Source organism: Paroedura picta, chromosome 6 (genome assembly GCF_049243985.1).
Source record: "Paroedura picta isolate Pp20150507F chromosome 6, Ppicta_v3.0, whole genome shotgun sequence".
Taxonomy (NCBI): Eukaryota; Metazoa; Chordata; class Lepidosauria; order Squamata; family Gekkonidae; genus Paroedura; species Paroedura picta.
The window spans coordinates 8,997,135-9,018,902 of NC_135374.1; the positions used below are offsets into that span (position 1 = coordinate 8,997,135).

General features: G+C 46.3%; 1 protein-coding gene across 12 annotated transcripts in view; it reads right to left on the reverse strand.

Annotated features, from left to right (window-relative positions):
- The window catches only part of DLG2 (discs large MAGUK scaffold protein 2), a 1,130,680-nt gene that overhangs the window by 945,503 nt on the left and 163,409 nt on the right, over nt 1–21,768 (reverse strand). The window contains exon 1 of one of the 12 annotated variants that reach the window (XM_077341333.1): nt 6,306–6,743. The exons of the other annotated variants lie outside the window; for them this stretch is intronic. Within the exon in view, the coding sequence (XP_077197448.1) occupies nt 6,306–6,335 (30 nt within the window). The 5' untranslated portion in view covers nt 6,336–6,743. Of the gene's footprint in view, nt 1–6,305; nt 6,744–21,768 lie in introns of those variants that run through there. 12 annotated transcript variants of the gene reach the window in all.

Genomic DNA, 21,768 nt, shown 5'->3' on the forward strand with positions numbered 1-21,768 from the left:
AGACACCCTGTGGGGTGGGTGAGGCTGGGAGAGCCCTGATATCACTGCTCGGTCAGATCAGTTTTATCAGCGCCGTGGCGAGCCCAAGGTCACCCAGCTGGTTGCATGTGGGGGAGCGCAGAATCGAACCTGGCATGCCAGATTAGAAGTCCGCACTCCTAACCACTACACCAAACTGGAATAAAGCCCGCACAATATATTTTAAAGCCCTCCCTGGTGTCTTCTCCCATCCCAGGCAGCACGAGGGATGCTCAAATACCAGCCAGTTCCCCTCACATTCCATTTGCCCGCTCTAGTCAAGGAATTGATTTTGTGTCATCCAGCTCAGATGTTTGCAAACAGTTCAAGCCAGTTTGCTGAGTTACATTCAAAGCCAGCATGATGTGGTGGCTCAGGGCAGCAGCTTCTAATCTAATCTGAATATAAATTATATCAGAAGGATGGGGTCAGAGACGGAATGGCTCTGTATGTCAGATAGGGTTTACAATCCAGTAAAAACTGAGAATCCAGCAGAAATGGATTCGCTAACATATGCCATAGGTGGAAATAGAGGGCCCAAAGGGGAATTTGTTATTGCCCACCAAAAGCTAGATGATTTTAAAACAGCAAACGAATTAAGGAATGAAGCTAGATCAAACAACTGTGTCATAATAGGTGATTTTAACTACCCACACATTGATTGGGTCAATATACATTCAAGTTGGGAGATTTGTGAGCATGCTTACCAAAAGGCAGAGTTTTTCCGCTGGCCCAAGGAGTCTTTCTCCCTTCTGGCCAGATATCAGGTAAAGGGGTTTCCTTATAATCAGGAGAACAGGTGAAAGGTTGTGTGTTTATTGATTATTTATTCTTGGTCTCCTTTGTGGCTTCAGTCAGTCAGGTCATTTAAAACTGGGCTCAACAAATCTCAGGTACCATGAGATCCAGAAATTCCATTGTGGCACCTTCAGCCATAGATATTAAGTGCCTCTAGGCCCAGGGGTAGTCAAACGGCGGCCATCCAGATGTCCATGGACTACAATTCCCAGGAGCCCCCTGCCAGTGAATGCTGGCAGGGGTTCATAGGCATTGTAGTCCATGGACATCTGGAGGGCTGCAGTTTGACTACCCCTGCCTAGGTGATTGTTAGTAGGTAATTTCGGTAACAGGCATACAAAGTTTATTAAAAGGAAAGAAAGAAGTTTGCTTTTTATGGTGATGACATATATATAAATACAATCTGAAGTGTGTTTTGTCATTTTTTAAAGAAATTACAAGGAACTGTGAACAGATTTTGTGGTAGTAATAATGAAAAAATGTGGTTATTAAAATATAAAAACGCAATGGCTGAGAAATAAGTCTGGCTGCTACATTTTGGGGGAGGCTCTATGAGGAAAGGCTAGGGGACTTGGGAAAGTTCAGCCTGGGAAGTTGAGACAGAATTCCTCTCTTGAAGTATCTGAACAGTTGTCACTTGGAGGAGGGCTGGGAATGGTTCCTCTTGGAAGCAGAGAGTAGAACCTGCAGTAATGGCTTTAACCTATATGCAGAAAGGTACTAGCTAGATACCATGGAGAGGGGGGGGGATTTCCACAGAGTAGTTCAGCAGTAGAATCGCTAAGTGGGTAGTGAGCTCCCCCTCACTGGCTGTCTTCAGGCAGCCGTTGGACAGATACTTCTCATGGATGCTTGAGGCTGATGCTGAATTGAGTATTGGGTTGGACTAGATGGCCCTTCCAACTCTATGATTTCTATAGTTCTATGGAAGCTGAAGGAAATGTGACAAGTCATGCCTTAAGACAGGGTTCCCTGTCTAGGAGCACCATGGCACATGCTAACACCTTTCCCAGTGTCTGCCAAGAGAAGAGCTGGTTTTATGTACCCTACTTTTTACTACCCGAAGGAATCTCAAAGTGGCTCACAATCGCCTTCTCCTCCTCTCCCCACAACAGATGGTCATTTTTCTGATGGCGAAGGCTGTTCATAGATTTAATGTGCTGCCTCAGCAGGATATGGAGTCTCCTTCCTTGGACGTTTTTACAAGAAGATTGGATGAGCACCTGTCATGACTGTGTGAATTTTTTAAAACTTTGGCCTGAATGACTGTAAATAAAATTTGACTTTGACTATGTGATTTTTAAGTCACTGAGAAGGTCAAGGGATGGACTGGATGGCCCGTTGTGGTCTCTTCCAACCATGTGTCATTCTGATTCTGATTCAGCCACCCTGGAAGGTAGGTGAGGCGGAGAGAGTTCTGACAGAACTGCACCAACCACTACATCAATTGCTTTTAAAAGTGTGTGAGGCCAGGGGAAGCTTTTCTTCAGCAAGCCTCCTCATCAACTACTGGAGATTTGATTGACTTTTAGACTTTCTAAAATGTTGTTTTGGCAACAGCTGCCACCGTAGCGTATGAATCTTCACTAGGTGACTGACAGCCATTTTGTGGGCAGCTCCGCCTCACGAATCAGCCATTTTGTGGCTGCACCTACCCCACTGTGTCAGGATTCCAAAGGTGCCCGCATGCTCAAAAGAGTTAAGAACACCTGCCTTAAGGTAAAACCTTCACCTGAGCTCACTCAAGGTTAATGAGCACACTGAGTGGGCAGGGATTACAAAACCTGCATCCCTTCCACTGGCTTGGCTCTCCTGTTATTTTTCCTTCTCTCACGCCTAAGCTATATAGAACGTAAACAGCAGGAGGGCCACACAGCTCTTCCCACCTAGTTCTGGGTTTGGAAATACCTGGAGACTTTTGGGATACAGCCGGGAGTGGGATTTGGGGCAGAGGAGGAGTATAAAAGAGCCTCTTGTGGTGCAGAGTGGTAAGGCAGCCGTCTGAAAGCTCTGCCCATGAGGCTGGGAGTTCAATCCCAGCAGCCGGCTCAAGGTTGACTCAGCCTTCCATCCTTCCGAGGTCGGTAAAATGAGTACCCAGCTTGCTGCTGGGAGGTAAACGGTAATGACTGGGGAAGGCACTGGCAAACCACCCCGTAGTGAGTCTGCCATGAAAACGCTGGAGGGCGTCACTCCAAGGGTCAGACGTGACTCGGTGCTTGCACAGGGGATACTTTTACTTTTACCTTAGGAGTATAATGCTAGAAAATCCACCCTCCAAAGCAGCCATTTTATCCAGGGGAACTGATCTCTTGTTGCCCGGTGATGAGTTATAATTCAAAAGGATCCCCAGGTCCCACCTGGGGATTGGCATCCCTAGAGGGGCTGTGTGGCTCAGTGCATTTGACATTGCATCAGTGACCCCTGCTTCCTGACCCAGGTTTTAATTGCTGTTTTTCAGTCTTTGCACATATTTTGGATCTGTTTTAAATGTGTTCTAATGATGGGTGTTTTGATGGACGGATGATTTTAATGGTTTTAAAACATGAACTGGTTAGCTGCCGTGGTAGCCTTTTGTGAGGGCAGAAAAGTGGCCCATAGAATTGTGTAAAATAAATAAATAATAAAGCAAAAGCCAGTTAGGAATTATTAACAAGCTATCCAAGAACTAGCGGGATACTAACTCGTGTAGTACTGCTGGCTCAAGTTTGGGATATTCCTTGAGTTTTTAGAAGAAGAGTTGGCTTTTATACCCCGCTTTTCACTACCTGATGGAGTCTCAAAATGGCTTACAGATGCCTACTCTTCCCCTCCGCACAACAGACACCCTGTGAGGTAGGTGAGGTTGAGAGAGCTCTGAGAGAACTGTGAGTGGCCTAAGGCACCTAGCTCAGGGGTAGTCAACCTGTGGTCCTCCAGATGTCCATGGACTACAATTCCCATGAGCCCCTGCCAGCAATCGCTGGCAGGGGCTCATGGGAATTGTAGTCCATGGACATCTGAGGATCACAGGTTGACTACCCCTGGCTGACTGTGTGGGGAGGAGTGGGGAATCAAGCCCGGTTCTCCAAATCAGAGATCACCATCTTAACCACTATACCATGCTGGCTCTCTAGGGTTGGGCTTGGGGAAAATGGGGCTGGGGGGTGGAGGGAAGAGACCTCAGTGGGGTATAATGCCATAGATTCCAACCTCCAAAGCAGCTTGTTTTTCTCCAGGGAAAATTATCTCTGTCATTCAGAGATTAGATGTTATACCAGGAGGTTGGCAACTCTGCACTTGTAGCAAGTCCCCCAAGGAGTCTGGTCTCCTTTTGCAGCTCCTGCTACATCAGAGGAGTAGGAAAGTCTCCCAGAGTCCCAGAAAATAGAAGCTTAAGGTCTAGCACAGAACAGCGATTTTCAACTGTTTCCGAACTGGAACCCAAGTCGGGAACCACAACCTGTATTGTAGAAGAGGATGCAGTTCAGTGCGGGAACTTCCACTTTACACACAGAAAGTACATTCCCCAGTTTCTCTAGTTCAAAAGTGCTCAAGCACCATGCATTTGGGGAAACCTTTCTTTGGTCAATAGAGCCATTCCAAGTCTGAGTGGACAGTACAAAGATACATAGAGTGACCGATTGTCTGAGTTGGCATGAGACCTCTTTTTCCCTTTTTGTAACATACACCCAACTCTCTCTGTCTCTCTCTCTCCCTCCCTCCCTCTCCCCTCATCCTCCCATTTTTCTTCACCTCTCTCACCAAAGCAAACTTTGCAAGAAAACAGCCGCTACATCCCTGGGGTCTCTCTTTTAGAGCCAGCCAGCTCAAGGCCATCAATACAACACTTCTGGAATGTCTGAAATTCTCAAAAACTGACTGGGTATTATCATTCCAAGGACTAAAGAAGCACCCTTAGCCAAAACTTTGCTTGCAGTTTTTGCTGCAGTCATTCCCACTGCCAAAGGAACAGGTCAGGGTTTTGTTGTTGTTGTTGTTTTTTAAAGCCTTGTCTTTTTGGCAGTGTGGGCTGCTACAAAGAAAAACAAGCAAAGTAACACGGCGGCCGGGCAGACTTTCCCCCCTCCGGGCTGGGAGTCATAGAATCATAGAATCATAGAGTTGGAAGGGGCCATACAGGCCATCTAGTCCAACCCCCTGCTCAACGCAGGATCAGCCCTAAGCATCCTAAAGCATCCAAGAAAAGTGTGTATCCAACCTTTGCTTGAAGACTGCCAGTGAGGGGGAGCTCACCACCTCCTTAGGCAGCCTATTCCACTGCTGAACTACTCTGACTGTGAAAAATTTTTCCTGATATCTAGCCTATATTCTAGTACTTGAAGTTTAAACCCATTACTGTGTGTCCTCTCCTCTGCAGCCAACAGAAACAGCATCCTGCCCTCCTCCAAGTGACAACCTTTCAAATACTTAAAGAGGGCTATCATGTCCCCTCTCAACCTCCTTTTCTCCAATCTGAGTCCTGTCTTTACACCCAGTCATACTGGGCAGCAGGCAGGGAGTAATTTCCAGGATCTGGCATGATTACAATGAGCCATTTCAAATCACATTTGTACACCTAGTAAACAAGTTTGTATATTCTTTATGATTCTTGTAACAGAACTATTAAGAACATAAAGATGACCCCCCCTTTGCTGGATCTGACCAATGTTTTGCCTGGTCCAGCATTCTGTTTCTATTACAGAACTGCAGCCCCGCATGTTTCCTTGTCGGTATACTGCCTCTAAACATGGAAGTTCTATTGAGATGTCATTGCTAGCAGCCACTGTTAGGTCTACTCTGCCACAAATTTGGCAGACTCTTTCTTCCAAAGCGATCTTTCCGACTGGTTGTTGCCACATTTCACAATAGTGAAATCCTCTTACGTTACTCATGCTTTTTGTCAAGTCTTGCTTGGGATTTTAGTTCATCCATTCTCGTTTGAGAGTCTAAATTCAATCCTCCAGGCTGTGGTCATCTCTTTCACATACCCCATGCCCACCCCCCTGTGAAAAACTTTGAATTCTCCAATCAGAAACACTGTCTTTATGGATGCTCTGTATGATTGGCTCCCAAAGAAATGAATGTAAGGTGCAGGCAGAACTCAAGAGTTTCTAAAAGAAAATGATAAAACCCTGCCAAACAGCAATCAACACATTTTCAGTGATATCTGTCAAGGTGTTTGCACAATAATATCTTTTCTGAACGTCCTCCCGTACCTGAGTTATTAATAGATGCCAGCAAAATCTGTGGTATAAAAAAATCCCCCCCTCTCCAAAAAAAGGCAATAGTAATGCAGGCCTCTTTCTGCTTTAAAAAACCACCACATTTTATATATGATTTAGGGAGGTGGTATTTAAACCCACAGACTAGATTACACACATCTAAACCCACCGAAGGGAGACTTAGCTGTCACTTTCGCCTTGCAACCTGAGAGGAGAACATCTTCCGCTGCATTTAATTACAGACATCGAAGGCAAAAACAGGAGGGTAACATTTCCAGCACCTACCTTGGTTGTGACAATGCACAGGCAATCCATGTCGGAAGCGTCTCTGGGGAGGGAGCCGGTGGAGATCCTCAGGCGAAGCGGCGGAAGGGACTGGGAAAGGAATCAGAGGAGAGGCATGCACCGAAGCGGAGACCTGCCTCGGCACCCAGCCCCGCTGCTGGCTTTGCTAATTCTCCTCCTCCGTCCTCCTACCACCTCCCTCGGGGCACTCCGGCTCCTTCCCGGGGGTCTGAAGCCCCGCTGGAAAGCAACCCCAGAAAAACTTCCAGGTGGCTCCTTCGGCTTGATTGCTGCATTGTTCGGACCGCAGTTGGAAATCTCCTGTCAGCAGCAAGGCGATGGGGAGCCAGCAGCCTCAGAAAGCCGCGCGGAGCATCCCGGTTGCCACGGCTCCCGTTAGCTCTTATAGGGTACCAAAAGGCTCTCTTGGCCGAGTCTCTCTCTCTCTCTCTCTCTCTCTCTCTCTCTCTCTCTCTCTCTCTCTCTGTGTATATTTAGCAAGGGACTTTCCTGTTCATTTCAGCAAGTTCTGAGCAAGCACAACTCTTTGGAGATGGGACCCTCAGTCACAAGCTTCCCTCCGGCCACAATTGCTTTGGGGGGGGGGGTCAAAGCTTCCTCATTGCCTCCTCAAAGCCTCCTCTGAAATGCACATGTTGCTGAAACACTGCGGTGTGCAATGCAGCGTTTCACCTCCGGAGGAGGGGAGGGGGAATCACGCGGGATCCCACAAAGCCCTCTGGAAGAATAGGGGGGAAGAAGCCAGTTGGGACTTTTGAGAAGTTTAGTGAGGCAGTCAGAAAGCGGTGTGCCTGGCTGGTCCCGGATGCACTTGCTGGTGGGGGCTGCTTAGGCCGGGGAGGAAGGAAGGATGGCGGGTCGCAGGGATGGTTCAGCCGGAAGTGTGTTTTGGTGCCAGGTGGGTGAGTTTGTGGGTGTGATCATTCCCCCCCTCTCAACCTGGATTGGGAACCTGATGAAACAGCAAGGAATGTCAAACTGAATTATGAATGAATGAATGAATGAATGAATGAATGAATGAATGAATGAATGAATGAATGAATGAATGAATGAATGAATGAATGATGCTTTGGGCTGATCCTACGTTGAGCAGGGGGTTGGACTAGATAGCCTGTATGGCCCCTTCCAACTCTATGATTCTATGAATGAATGAATGAATGAATGAATGAATGAATGAATGAATGAATGAATGAATGAATAAATGATGCTTTGGGCTGATCCTACATTGAGCAGGGAGTTGGACTAGATAGCCTGTATGGCCCCTTCCAACTCTATGATTCTATGAATGAATGAATGAATGAATGAATGAGTGAGTGAGTGAGTGAGTGAGTGAGTGAGTGAGTGAGTGAGTGAGTGAGTGAATGAATGATGCTTTGGGCTGATCCTACATTGAGCAGGGGGTTGGACTAGATGGCCTGTTTGGCCCCTTCCAACTCTATGATTCAATGAATGAATGAATGAATGAATGAATGAATGAATGAATGAATGAATGAATGAATGAATGAATGAATGAATGAATGAATGAATGAATGAAAATAAACAAGAGGGGGTGGCAGGTACAAGCACAGACAGCTTCAAGAGGGGACTGGAAAAACCTCTGGAGAAGAGGCCCATGAGTGGCCATTAGCCACAAGATACAGTGGGAACACTCTGTGTGGGGCAGTGATGCACTGTATTCTTGGTGACTGGAGGGGCACAGTAGGAGGGCTCCTGGAGTTCTGGTTCTGCTGGTGGTCCTCCTGAAGGCACCTGGGTTTTGGTGACGACGTGACACACTGTGTTGGATTGGATGGGCCATTGGCCTGATCCAGCATGGCTTATCTTTTGTTCTCATGTCTGGGGCTGTGGTGCTCTGTATTCTTGGTGCTTGGAAGGGCACCGTGGGAAGGCTTCTGGAGTTCTTGCCCTGCTGGGGTACCTCCTGATGGCACTGGGGTTTGGGCCACTGTGTGACTCAGAGTTGGTCTCGACGGGCCACTGGCCTGACCCAACATGGATTCTCTTATGCTCTTTTCTGGGGCAGTGATACTGTGTATGCTTGGGATCTGGGGAGCAACAGTGGAAGGACTTCTGGAGTTTTGGCCCTTCTGGTAAAACTCCTGATGGCTCATGGGTTTAGAACACTGAGGGACACAGAGTGTTGGTTTTAACATGGGGGGGGGGATGTTTCACAATGGCATCTCCCACCACTGGGCTGAAGAGGTACAGGTCAGTCCATCACCTTTTTAACACCTCCATCTCCCTATGCGTTGGGCACACAGAACCAGCATCAGATGAAGGAGAGAAGGAGAAGAAGAGAAACCTGAGAGAGAGTGACAAGGATGAGAAGCAAAGAAAGAGGAGGGATGAGCTTGTGGAAAGAAGAAGTAAAGTGAAAAGGGAATGATAGAATTCCTGAAAGTTAGAGCGGTTTCTCAGTGGAACAGGCTTCCTCGGGAGGTGGTGGGTTCTCCGTCTTTGGAGATTTTTAAACAGAGGCTGGAGAGCCATCTGACGGAGAGGCTGATTCTGTGAAGGTTCAAGGAGGTGGTGGTTACGGTGGATGAGCGAGAGGGTTGTGAGTGTCTTGCATAGTGCAGGGGGTTGGACTAGATGACCCATGAGGTCCCTTCCAACTCTAGGATTCTATGATAATATGATTCTGTGAATCAGACTGAAATGTCCTTGAGCCCCATTTATACATGCAGGGGAATGTGCTTGCTGAGCTCCAAAGTGTACAGCCCACATAGCACCGGAAAAGGGAAGAGGAAAGAAACAAATCCAACCAGTGAAACAAGCTAAGAACTAGAAAGGTTGAGAAATATGATTACTATTATTTAAACATATTAGACATACTTTTGTGTACAGTGCTAAACAAGGCCAATTAAAAATAATACCTCCAAATCCCTGTAGAAAATATGCAAAAGCCCTTTGAGTAACACATAGAGTGCCAAAAAATATGCCACAGATACAAAACAAACGAAGATGAAACACGTCCTACTGCAATTTTAGCATGTGGTTTTTAATTGACCTTGTTTAGCACTGTGCAACAAAATGTGTTGTTATTATTATTGTTGTTGTTGTTGTTATGTTAGACTTTTAGATTTTACCATTATTTATTTCAGTTATATACTGCCCTCCCAGCCTGGCTCTGAACCTTTTTGGTTCCTAGAAGAGATAGTCTTGCCAGTCCATCTGCACTGACAGTGGGGATGGAGGAGGAGGTTGATGCTCTGGCTTTTGGGCAAAACACTGTAGTAACAACTTGCTTCCAACCATGGTTTTCACCCGAAAACCAGAATATCACACACACACACCCCAACAACTCCGGTGTGCCAACATCATTTCTGGACGATACCGGCACATCACAATGTTCTTCCTGGTTCAGGTGGGGCGAGGGGGGAGTTTGGGGGGGTGAAGTGCATCCAAAAAGTAGGAGACCTCTGCCCAGACCAGCAGACCTGGCAGTACTAAGAAGAGAAGGCAGGTAAAAGGGTAAGTTTTTATACCCCACCTTTCTCTTTCTTTGTTATGTTGTTGTTAGGTGCGAAGTCGTGTCCGACCTATCACGACCCCATGGACAATGATCCTCCAGGCCTTCCTGTCCTCTACCATTCCCTGGAGTCCACTTAAGTTTGCACTGACTGCTTCAGTGACTCCATCCAGCCACCTCATTCTCTGTCGTCCCCTTCGTCTTTTGCCCTCGATCGCTCCCAGCATTAGGCTCTTCTCCAGGGAGTCCTTCCTTCTCATGAGGTGGCCAAAGTGTTTGAGTTTCATCTTCAGGATCTGGCCTTCTAAAGAGCAGTCAGGGTTGATCTCCTCTAGGACTGACCGGTTTGTTCACCTTGCAGTCCAAGGGACTCACAAGAATCTTCTCCAGCACCAGAGTTCAAAAGCCTCAATCCTTTGACGCTCGGCCTTCCTTATGGTCCAACTTTCGCAGCCATACATTGCAGCTGGGAAGACCATAGCCTTAACTAGATGCACTTTTGTTGGCAGGGTGATGTCTCTGCATTTTAGGATGCTGTCTAGATTTGCCATAGCTTTCCTCCCCAGGAGCAAGCATCTTTTAATTTATTTGCTGCAGTCCCCATCTGCATTGATCCTGGAGCCCAGGAAAATAAAATCTGTCACTATCTCCATTTCTTCCCCTTCTATTTGCCAGGAATTGAGAGGGCCGGATGCCATGATCTTCGTTTTCTTCCTTAAGGAGTCTCAAAGAGGCTTATAATTACCATCCCCCACAGTAGTCAGAGCAGCTGACAATTGCGTTCCCTTCCTCTCCCCACAACTGGCACCTTGTAAGGCAGGTGGGGCTGGAAGAGATTTGAGAGAACTGTGACTGGCTCAAGGTCACTTCATGTCGAACAGGAGTGGGGAATCAAACTCAGTGCTCCAGATTAGACTCCACCGTTGGGTAGCTCTGTGACGTTGGGTAGCTCTATGAATCGCTGATAAACCCAGTTCCCAACGATTCTTAGAGCTACCAAAACGTATTCCTGGAAGTGACATCATGGTGCACACAACACCACATGTAAGAAAGAATCCATTCAAATAGAAAATTAGCATCGCAGGACAAAAATGTTCTACCTGGTTTTCTGCTTGCGGGGAGTTGCCTTCCACCTTTGAAGCTGAGCAAGTCATTCTACGGCTTCACCTCCCTGTATGCATAAGCCAGGCATTAATGTGACGAGGGGGGGGGTGGGTTATCGATTAGCTACAGAAACAAACGGCCACCGCTGTTCCTAATTGTGACATTGGAGCTGGTTTTGTGTGTGCTGTCATTTGGTTGCTGTGAGGAGTCTTAATGAATGAGTGATGCTCCTAGATTAAATCCATTCTATAAACGAATACAAACACTCATTAAGCAGGGATCGATTGCCAGCCTGCCTCTCCTCACCCTATGAGGGAGGACTGCAGGAAGAAGGGATTTGTTTTTTAAAAACACAACCAGACACAAAATGTGCAATGCCACCGGGGGTGGGGAAGGAAAGATGCACCATTCTAACGTACGATTTGTGCAATTCAAGCCATGCAAAAGTTGTGCTACCTCAGAATGAACTTTTTAACATTAAAACCCAGTCGGCGTTCCAGTTCCCACTGTAAGCCACAAAATCGTAGACTTGGAAGGGTACATACAGGCCATCTAGTCCAGCCCCCTGCTCAATGTAGGATCAGCCTCATGCATCCAGGGTAAGTATCTGTCCAGCCGCTGCTTGAAGACCACCAGTGAGGGGGAGCTCCCCACCTCCTTAGGCAGCATATTCCACTGCTGAACTATTATATGGGGGGATTCCTGATATCTAGTTGATATCTTTCTATACATAGTTTAAGGCCATTGCTGTTGGTCCTACCCTCTGCAGCCAACAGAAACAGCATCCTGCCGTCCTCCAAGTGACAACCTTTCAAATACTTAAAGAGGGCTATCCTGTCCCCTCTCAACCTCCTTTTCACCAGGCTGAACATTCCCAAGTCCCTCAGCCTTTCCTCCTAGGGCTTGGTCCCCAGGCCCTGGATCAACCTCATCACTCTCCTCTGCACCCTCTCCATTTTGTCCCCGTCCTTTTTGAAGTGAGGCCTCCCAAACTGCACACAGGACTCCACGTGCAATCTGACCAATTCACTGGGTCTATTACATCTTGCAATTTTGATGTGATGCCACATCCCAAGGTATAGCGAAGGAAGGAACTCACAGTGCAGGAATGAAACAAAAAGAAATACTGCGTGGCAGTAAATGCCAATAGCAATAAACATCAATATTTCATAAACTCGTCACAGTTTTCCTTCAGTGAAAATATTTAATAGATAACAGAATTTGCTTGGGAAAAGCACTGAAAATGTCTCGGCCTGTATCTTCTTCAGTATCAAAGGAAATCTATTAATAAACAATTCCACAAATTAGCAATTTATACAGAAGGGGGAAATTTTGCATAATTGTCATCAATGTGCTGGTGACACCCAGCTCTTCCTCATGATGGATGACTATCTTGACTCGCCCCCAAACGCATTAGTCTAAGGTGCTCATATGTCCGGATTATGGCGGAACTCTCCCGATTTTGGAAGCTTAGCCCTGCGTCCCACTGCATTTTCCTAAAATCCCGATTTTTAGTTAGGTTAGGCACTCACAAAGGAGCCGATCGGGGGCGTAGGCAATGGCTGAGCCTGGCAACAGGGCTGGCGACAGCAGAGCTCACTCCGGCTCCCTCCCTCCCTCCTCCACGGGTTCGCAGGCACGCTGCCCTGGCACAGGCAGCAAGCAGGAACCTTTCGGCCAGGAACCCAGGCATGATCTTTGACTTCTCCCTTTCTATGGAGGAAGAGATCACAAATGTAACCCCACAAAAATAAGAGTCCAATAGCACCTTTTAGACCAACAGGTGCTATTGGTCTCCATTTTTGTTGTGCTACTTCACGCCCTACCTGGCCCCAGAAGACCTAGACACAGTGATCCTGGCAACAGTCACCCCTAGGCTGGAATTATGCAACTCGCTCTACGCAGGCCTACCCTTATCCCTGACCCGGAAACTCTATGCAGAATGCGGCATTCTAGGGTTCTTATGAGAACACCTTAGAGCAGGGGTAGTCAACCTGTGGTCCTCCAGATGTCCATGGACTACAATTCCCATGAGCCCCTGCCAGCGATTGCTCTTCCATCAGGGATTCAGCCAAGACAAGTGAACAAGCCGATAACCACCAACCAGAAGCCCCAAAATATGCACTGAGAACCAGACCACAGTGCAGACAGGCTAAACTGTTGTTTGTTATTGAATATTGTTACATCACACTGTTTGCTGTTGTTGTTATTAAGCACTGTTGTTATATTCCACTGTTTGATACGAGTTCACTGTTAAATAAGTTTTATATTGAATGTTCATTGCACTGTCCTGCATATGAAAGTTATAATGTAAACTGCCCTGAGCCGAAAGGGAGGGCGGTATATAAATATAATAAATAAATAAATAATTATGCAAGGATAAGCAAAAAAAAAAAATCACTATTCAAAATAGACAATCAATTATGAAAAAACAATGGCGGAAAACATCTACCAAATTATACAATGAATGAAAACATCTACTGGATCTGTTACATGGTAACGAAAATGCCTAAAGAAAACTTCAACGGAGCAAAAACTTTCCCCGAACAATATAAACAAAAAACAGTTGTATGTCACTCAAATATGAAAATGGTGGCTGGCAAAGAAACTACAGTGTGTTTTTTTAATGAAGTGAAAAATAGCCATTAAAGTGTATCAAGGACACCCGAGGTGTTCACCATCCTCAACACCCCAGTTTTTATCACAGTTTTGGGGTAAAAACCCATATTGCTTACCTCAGTGACTGCCTCTGCTGCCCCAGCTAAATTCAGTGCAGTCAAAAGGAGGGAAGCAAGAAAAATGAATAGTTGAATCAGCTGCTGAGATGAGTTAATTAACTGCAGCTGTTCCACTTTACAAGGGTCAATCAGACCCTTGTGGTCAAAATGATCTACAAAGCCAGCCCTAAATCTACAACTATCGCTCTCCTCTGCAGCCTCTCCATTTTGTCCACATCTTTCTTGAAGTGAGGCCTCCAGAACTGCACACAGGACTCCACGTGGGGTCTGATCAATCCAGTGGGACTATGACATCTTGCGATTTTGATGGGATGCCACATCCCAGGGTATAGCAGAAAGCAGTGGAAACAGTTAAATGCCGGTCTTATGCAGTTTTATGCAATCTGTGTAATGTGCCAGTAGAAAAGAGCAAGAGTCCGGTAGCACCTTAAAGACTAACAAAATTTGCAGCGGAATATAAGCTTTTATGATTCAGGGGAAAATCTCCTCCCCTGCCACAAATTTGGTTAGTCCTTAAGGTACTACCGGCCTCCAGCTCTTTTCTACTGCTACAGAGTGAGACAGCTACCCATTTTGACCTGCAACTCTTGTTAGTTATTGTCTACAGTGCTACTGTACTCAAAGCTAGCCACATATCTGAAGGAGTGAGCAGGGATTCACAAAAGTTCATACCCTGCCACCGGGACATGAAATAGTTCAGCAGGGGTCATTAGGCAGAGTTCTTCTACCAGGCCTATGCTTGAGGCCTATAAACACAAATACCACTGATAAACTGCCTTCCCTACAGAAACAACCAATATCTGTACGCCGTCTACAATTTTAACATCAGTACACTGTTTCTTTCCATCCCTACTACCAGAGAAGAGGTCACAAGTTTTGGATAGTTTTTAATGTAAGCCTTATTGTTTAATTCAAATACTTTGGCCACCTCATGAGAAGGAAGGACTCCCTGGAGAAGAGCCTAATGCTGGGAGCGATGGAGGGCAAAAGAAGAAGGGGACGACAGAGAATGAGGTGGCTGGATGGAGTCACTGAAGCAGTCGGTGCAAACTTAAATGGACTCCGGGGAATGGTAGAGGACAGGAAGGCCTGGAGGATCATTGTCCAGGAGGTCGCGATGGGTCGGACACAACTTCACACCTAACAACAACAACAAATTGTTTAATAAGTTGAAATTGTTGTTTTCTCTTGGATATGTTGTGAGCTTCCCTGAGCCTTCGGGGAAGGGCGGCATACAAATTTGATGGTAAATAAAATGTGTTAGTTTTGAAGGCGCCACTGTACTTTTGCACTTTTCTGCTGCTATGAACAGACTAACATGCCTATCCATCTTGTTCTGTATACTGTGTATGTTATTTATGTTGCAAGCTCCATAAGGAACAACGGTGGCTAATAGATATTTTGGATAAAGAAAAATAAAAGATACCCATTAGAACAAACCACATTCCAGCACCATTTAAATAAATTGCTCAAAGAGGATTTTGGATTTTGTATCAAAGATACCGGTCTTCCAAAACCAGTACGTGTCATTGCACTGCACACAAAGGGTCAGTTCAGTTGATCATAAGAAGTATACAAGCTCCTCAAGGCATGCACGAATTCGTAGAAAAAGTATCGTTTCTTCATTCCTCCTAAAAATAGTCCATAAAAGACAACAGTGTCCATTCGCTTGCAGGACGCAGAAATTAAATGACACCACACTACAGATAACAAAATATAAATCGGCAGCCTCCAAAGAGAAATCTAATAGTAAAAGATTACAGCGGTTTTAAAATACTCACAAATAATACAGTCATTGTATGTGCTAAAATTTAAAACCACAACTACACAAAGATCAAATCTGTCATGATGATTCAAGGGCTTCATCACTAAGCTTTGAAGGCTGACGTGAGAATTTTACCACTATTTCCATTACGGTTGCCAGTCTCCAATTGGAGCCTGGAGATCCCCCAGTTTGGCACTCCCCCCCCCCCCTGTTTCAGGGATTTAAGAAACCAGAGGAAATTCCTCTGGAAAACAGGCAAGAAGCCTGACAAACATATTTCTATATCACCTGGAAGTGGGGAGGGGAGTGGGGTGGGGGTATGGTTGCCAGTTCTAGGTTTTCAGGGTGGAGCAGGGGGTGGGCAAGATTTAGGGTGGGAAGGGGCCACAATGTATAATGCTATGGAGCACCTTCCAAAGCAGCCATTGTTTCCAGGAGAACTGATCTCTTTAGTCTGAAGATGAGCTATAATTCCAGGGGTCTCACTTGGGGCTGGCATCCCTATCTATGGCATCTGTACTCTCCAGGTTCCATCCCCACATAGCCAAGAATTGCCCAGCTTCTATCTAGCAACTCTAGTCTCTGCATAGAATTGCACTTTGAATGTCATAGAAGTGTAGTGGTTAGGAGTGAGGACTTCTAATCTGGCGAGCCAGGTTTGATTCTTTCCTCCTCTCCCACATGCAACCAGCTGGGTGACCTTGGGCTCTCACAGCACTGATAAAGCTGTTCTGACCAAGCAGGAATATCAGGGCTCTCTCAGCCTCACCCACCTCACAGGGTGTCTGTTGTGGGGAGAGGAAAGGGAAGGCAATTGGAAGCCGCTTTTAGCCTCCTTCAGGTAGAGAAAAGCAGCATATAAGAACCAACTCTTCTTCTTCTTCAGCAGTATCAAGGCTCTCTCAGCCTCCCCTCCCTCACAGGGTGTCTGTTGTGGGGAGAGGAAAGGGAAGGCAACTGTAAGCTGCTTTGAGCCTCCTTTGGGTAGAGAAAAGGGGCATATAAGAACCAACTCTTCTTCTTCAGTAATATCAGGGCTCTCTCAGCCTCCCCTCCCTCACAGGGTGTCTGTTGTGGGGAGAGGAAAGGGAAGGCAACTGTAAGCCGCTTTGAGCCTCCTTCAAGTAGAGAAAAGTGGCTTATAAGAACCAACTCTTCTTCTAATTGATGTGCTGATGTTGTAGTAAGTTGGACATCAAGTTTGTGGGCATGTGGCAAGAGGAGCGTGGCAGGACCTCGCACAGGACATTTGAGCAAGCTCCAAAAGGAACAAGAAAAGGGCAGGTGATTGGAAGGCACCTTGAGACTCCTTCGGGTCGAGAAAAGCAGCATATAAGAACCAACTCTTCTTCTTCTTCTCCTAACAAAACAAGCATCTGGCTACACAAGCAGCATGGGCTGCAATTTCCCATGCTACGTGTGGGAGTCACAATCACATGCCACTGAGCCATTCCAAACGTCCCCATCCTATAGCCTGACCAATTAGGGACATCCCAATCACCCAAAAGACAACATCAAGATGCTCGCTGCCATCCCTGTATAATCACCAACCCGCCACGCATTTTTCATTATTAAACACGGAGAATGAAAGTAGGGCACCAATGCCTAATTAATCCTTTTTAAAACTCTGCCCAGCTATTTTGTTTTCAGTGGGCAGAAGAAGAGGAGATTCACCATGGTGGTAAAGAACACACCCCAGGGGACCAGGGTGGGCTTGTGTGTGAGTTGTCCCATCATGCATTGCAATGCTTTCAAACTGGGGGGGGGGGGGTACTGGTGTTTCTACCTACGGCCGGCATGCAGAAGACAAGCTGTATGCATTAGTGCTGAATGTTTTCATCTTGGCTGTAAGTGAAACCTAAGAGACACGAATTATTGGCATGCTCAAGAAAAATAAGCTGGGGACGTTGCATTCCAATGAGTGGCTTGTAAAGTTCACTGTACAAATGCTATTAAAATAACACGTCCTTATTTAACTGTTACACGCACTATTCTAGACCAAATTCCGATCCATGTGCCAGCTTGTAAAACCTGGAGTTATACAGCTCTATTCAACAGGCACGATGTAGCACAAGCTCAGAATATGTCATTTTTATTTATTTATTTATTTTCATATAAAGTTTTGCCTTATGGCAGTCATTGTCAACCACGGTTACTAGTAACCCCAGGGTTACTGAAGAGCCCCAGGGGGGTTACTCCATTAGGGGGAGGTATATATAACTAACCTGGGGAGATATCAGGAGGAAAGAGTAGCTTTCTGTTTATATGTATGATCTGTAGTGGCCTTGTTGAATTCACACACAATGGAAAAGGGGTGGGAGGGAAGAGCTGAATCTGCTGCACTCCCCCTAGTGGCCCCTCCCATTTCCCCCCTCTCAGAGCGCTACCAGAGGAAAATGGCTGGCCGAAATGGCTTTTGCAAGCAAAGCAATTCAGATGTTCTGCCTGGAGATCTCCCAGAGTTACAAGTGACCTCCAAACCACCCCTGAGGATAATTGCTGCTTTGCATGACGGGCTTCACGACTGCTGAGAAAGAATGCTTCCTTGTTTTGCTCAGGCAAAGTACTGCACATACAAAAATGAAACTAACTTCTTATTTAACAAGCATTTCATTTTATTAGCGATGCACACTTTAAATGTGTAACTTCCGGGGTACGGCAGGGAGGTATAGCCAGCAGACATCCAGGGTCACTTAAAGCATGAAGAACATTTCAGTGGTCACTCCATGGTCAAATGGTTGAGAAAGGCTGCTTTTTGGTACGTGTATAGGAGGTACGTGTATACAGGATCGCTGTATAGTACGTGTATAGGAGGTACGTGTATAGTGTATAGTACGTGTATAGTACGTGTATAGTACGTGTATAGTACGTGTATAGTACACGTGTATAGTACACGTGTATAGTACACGTGTATAGGAGGTACGTGTATACAGGATTGGTACGTGTATACAGGATCGCTGGGAGCGATCGAGGGCAAAAGAAGAAGGGGACGACAGAGAATGAGGTGGCTGGATGGAGTCACTGAAGCAGTAGATGCAAACTTAAATGGACTCCGGGGAATGGTAGAGGACAGGAAGGCCTGGAGGATCATTGTCCATGGGGTCGCGATGGGTCGGACACGACTTCGCACATAACAACAACAACAACAACATAGGAGGAAAGAGGTGGACAGGGACTGGGAGGATGTGGATTCAAATCTGCACTCAATTGCAGACCTACTCAGTGACCCTAGATCAGACACTGCCAGCCTAACCCACCTCGCAGAGTTGTTGTGAGGGTAACCTCGAGGAGGGGAACTTCTTGCATACCCCCATGAAATGTGGTTTTTTTTTTTAATTAATTAAATTTGTTGTCTGACTTGGGTCCTTACTGGAGAGAGGGGTGAGGGAACAGGATAAATAAAACTAACGTCCATAACTCTGCCTTTGCCTTAACAACTATTAGAAAATGTTTGGCAAAGCAGTATACCAATGACTGGCGACTATATCGTTGGTGGTTTGATCAATGGCTCTGATTGACTCTGAATTTTTAACTAGTCTTTAAATTTTACCGGTCGCTTATATCTTAGGCTTCTTTCCGGACTGTTCCTGCTACCTTGCCATTCTTACATGTAGCTTTCAAGCTTTGTGCGTCGGCTACATTCAAATCCAGTAGTGCCTTAGAGACCAACAAAATTTGGGAGGGGTGGGTGGGTAATAAGCCTTCAAGAGCCCACTGTCAGATACAAGTCAGAATGGAGATTTTAAAATTCTTATATCCCAGGCAGGAGACAGGTGGGGAGCGGGACATGATGGCTGCCTTGAAGTATTTGATAGGTTGTCACTTAGAGGAGGGCAGGGAGCAATTCCTGTTGGCAGCAGAGGAGAGGACCCACAGTAATGGCTTTAAACTATGCCTAGAACAATATTGGCTAGATATTGGGAGGGGTGGGGGAATTTTCACAGTCTGAATAGTTCAGCCGTGGAATGGGCTGCCTAAGGAGATGGTAAGCTCCCCCTCACTGGTGGTCTTCAAGCCGCGGCTGGACAGATATTTATCCTGGATGCTTGAAGCTGATCCTGCATTCAGCAGGGCATGGGATTAGATGGCCTGTATGGCCCCTTCCCACTCTATGATATGAACCTATTTATTTAATTTTACTGACCACCACCCCTGGACCAACCTGGCTCATGGCCGTTTACAATAAAGCCTTCATAAAATACAATTATAAAACCCCTAGCAACATAATCCCTCTTCCTCCCTCACAATGCACCAGTCCCATGCAGGTCAAAACTGCCTGCCACGTTCACTTCCCCACCCAGCCAGCCACCAGGCTGCTTCCCTAGGTATACCGGACATCCTGAGACCCTAGATCTTCCATGACTTGGCCTCAACCAAATGCCTAGTGGAAGAGCTCCATCTTGCAGGCACTGCAGAGCTGCCCCAGCTATGTCAGGGCCCTCAGCTCTTCCAGGAGCTCATTCCACCAGGTCGGGACCAGGACTGAGAAGGCCCTGGCCCTGGTCAAGGCCCGGTGTACCTCCCGTGGGATGGGGACCACCAGTAGATTCATACCTACAGAGCGAAGTAACCTGCGAAGGACATAAGGAGACAGGTGATGCCTCTAATATGAGGGGCCAGACCACTAATGGCCTTAAAGGTTAATACAAAAACTTTGAATTTGATCCAATTGGCAACCAGTGCAGCTTTGAACTGGCTTTGGGCCAGTTCAGCTTTCTCAGCCTAACCTTCCTCACAGGGTTGTTGTGAGGATAAAATAGAGGAAACTGCTCCGGGTCCCCATTGGGGAAAAAGTCAGGATATAAATAAAGTAGAAGAGAAAAAGAGCTGGGTTTTTTTATACCCTGCTTTTCACTACCCAAAGAAGTCCCAAAGTGGCTTATAAACACCTTTCCCTTCCTCTCCCCACCTTGTAAGGGAGGTGGGACTGAGAGAGCTCTAAGAGAACTGTGGCTGACCCAAAGTTACCCAGCTGGCTGCACATGGACGAGAAGGGATTCAAACTCTAGAGTAGAAGCTGCCACTCGTAACCGCTATCCCGTGCTGATATAAAGAAATAAATAACTGAATGCAGAATAGCAATAACAATTAAAAATGTGGAAACATTTTGAAGGCCTTCACTTCCCTGAAAAATGCATTTGGGATGTCTATTCTGACCCCTTCCGTTCCTCTTAAAACTGCAACAACAAGTAGCCGAAACAAATCAGTCCAAAACAGCCATCCAAAAAAATAACATCTGGCTTCATCTCTTACTGGAGAGAAAAAGACATATATAAAAAAATTATCTCACTCTTTCCCCCTAAAATCAGAGTCCAGTAGCACCTTTAAGACCAACAAAGATTTATTCCAGGTGTGAGCTTTCGAGTGCAAGCACCCTTCGTCAGACTATGATCTTCTTACATGACAGGGAATATATAGCAAAAATCAGTTCCCTGTCATGTAAGAAGATCATATTCTGACGAAGGGTGCTTGCACTCGAAAGCTCACGCCTGGAATAAATCTTTGTTGGTCTTAAAGGTGCTACCGGACTCTGGTTTTATTGCGCTACTTCAGACCAACACGGCTACTCATTTGAATCTATCTTTCCCCCTAGTTTTCTGTCGACCAGCCATCAAATCAGACATCGAGATTATGCAAGAGCCTCACTCTGAACCCTGGCCAAGATCTCTCTTTTTTATGAAGTTCTGCGGAAAGGACTCGTTTATCTATCCTTGATCAGTAAAATCCATGCCGGGAGTGGGGCGAACTAGTCCTACCCTTGTTTCATCTCTCGTTTTGCACTGCCCTACAGAAGTTCACCACATTCAAAAAGCCCAACAAAAGCCCAAAGAGGCACCATTCAACAAACAGTCCCACTTATCTCATTCTTCGAGATCTACCGAGGAAGAGCTCCTCTGAATAAAAAGCCCTTTCAGCAACTGTGTCATGCAAAGCTTGTCAATGCCTTTTCCCACTGCGATTCTTCCGCCCCCTGAGGACCTTACGGCTTGCTTCCGTGCATGCTTACTCAGAACACAAGTCCTCCTGAAATCAGGTGCCAGGGAATGTGCACGGATTTGAAAATGCAAAGCCCACTCCGGTGCAGAGTTACTCAGAGTCTAAACTCAGTGCATACAGGTCAGCCTGGAGAAACTCTGCAGAGGACTCCGCTGTGACTCGCTTTTGCGCAAAGATTCTTCAGTGCCTACTTTTGCTAATAGGGCCGCTGCACTAAAGCCAGCTCCCCCCCAACACACCCTCTTCCATTGTCCCATATGCACACACACCTCACTCGTAGCCATACTGCTGCGGAATTTCCCTCTGAAGAGCTGTGCATGGTTCATGCTGAGGAGGAAAGCTGGACCTGAAGGCCTTTCCCCTGCT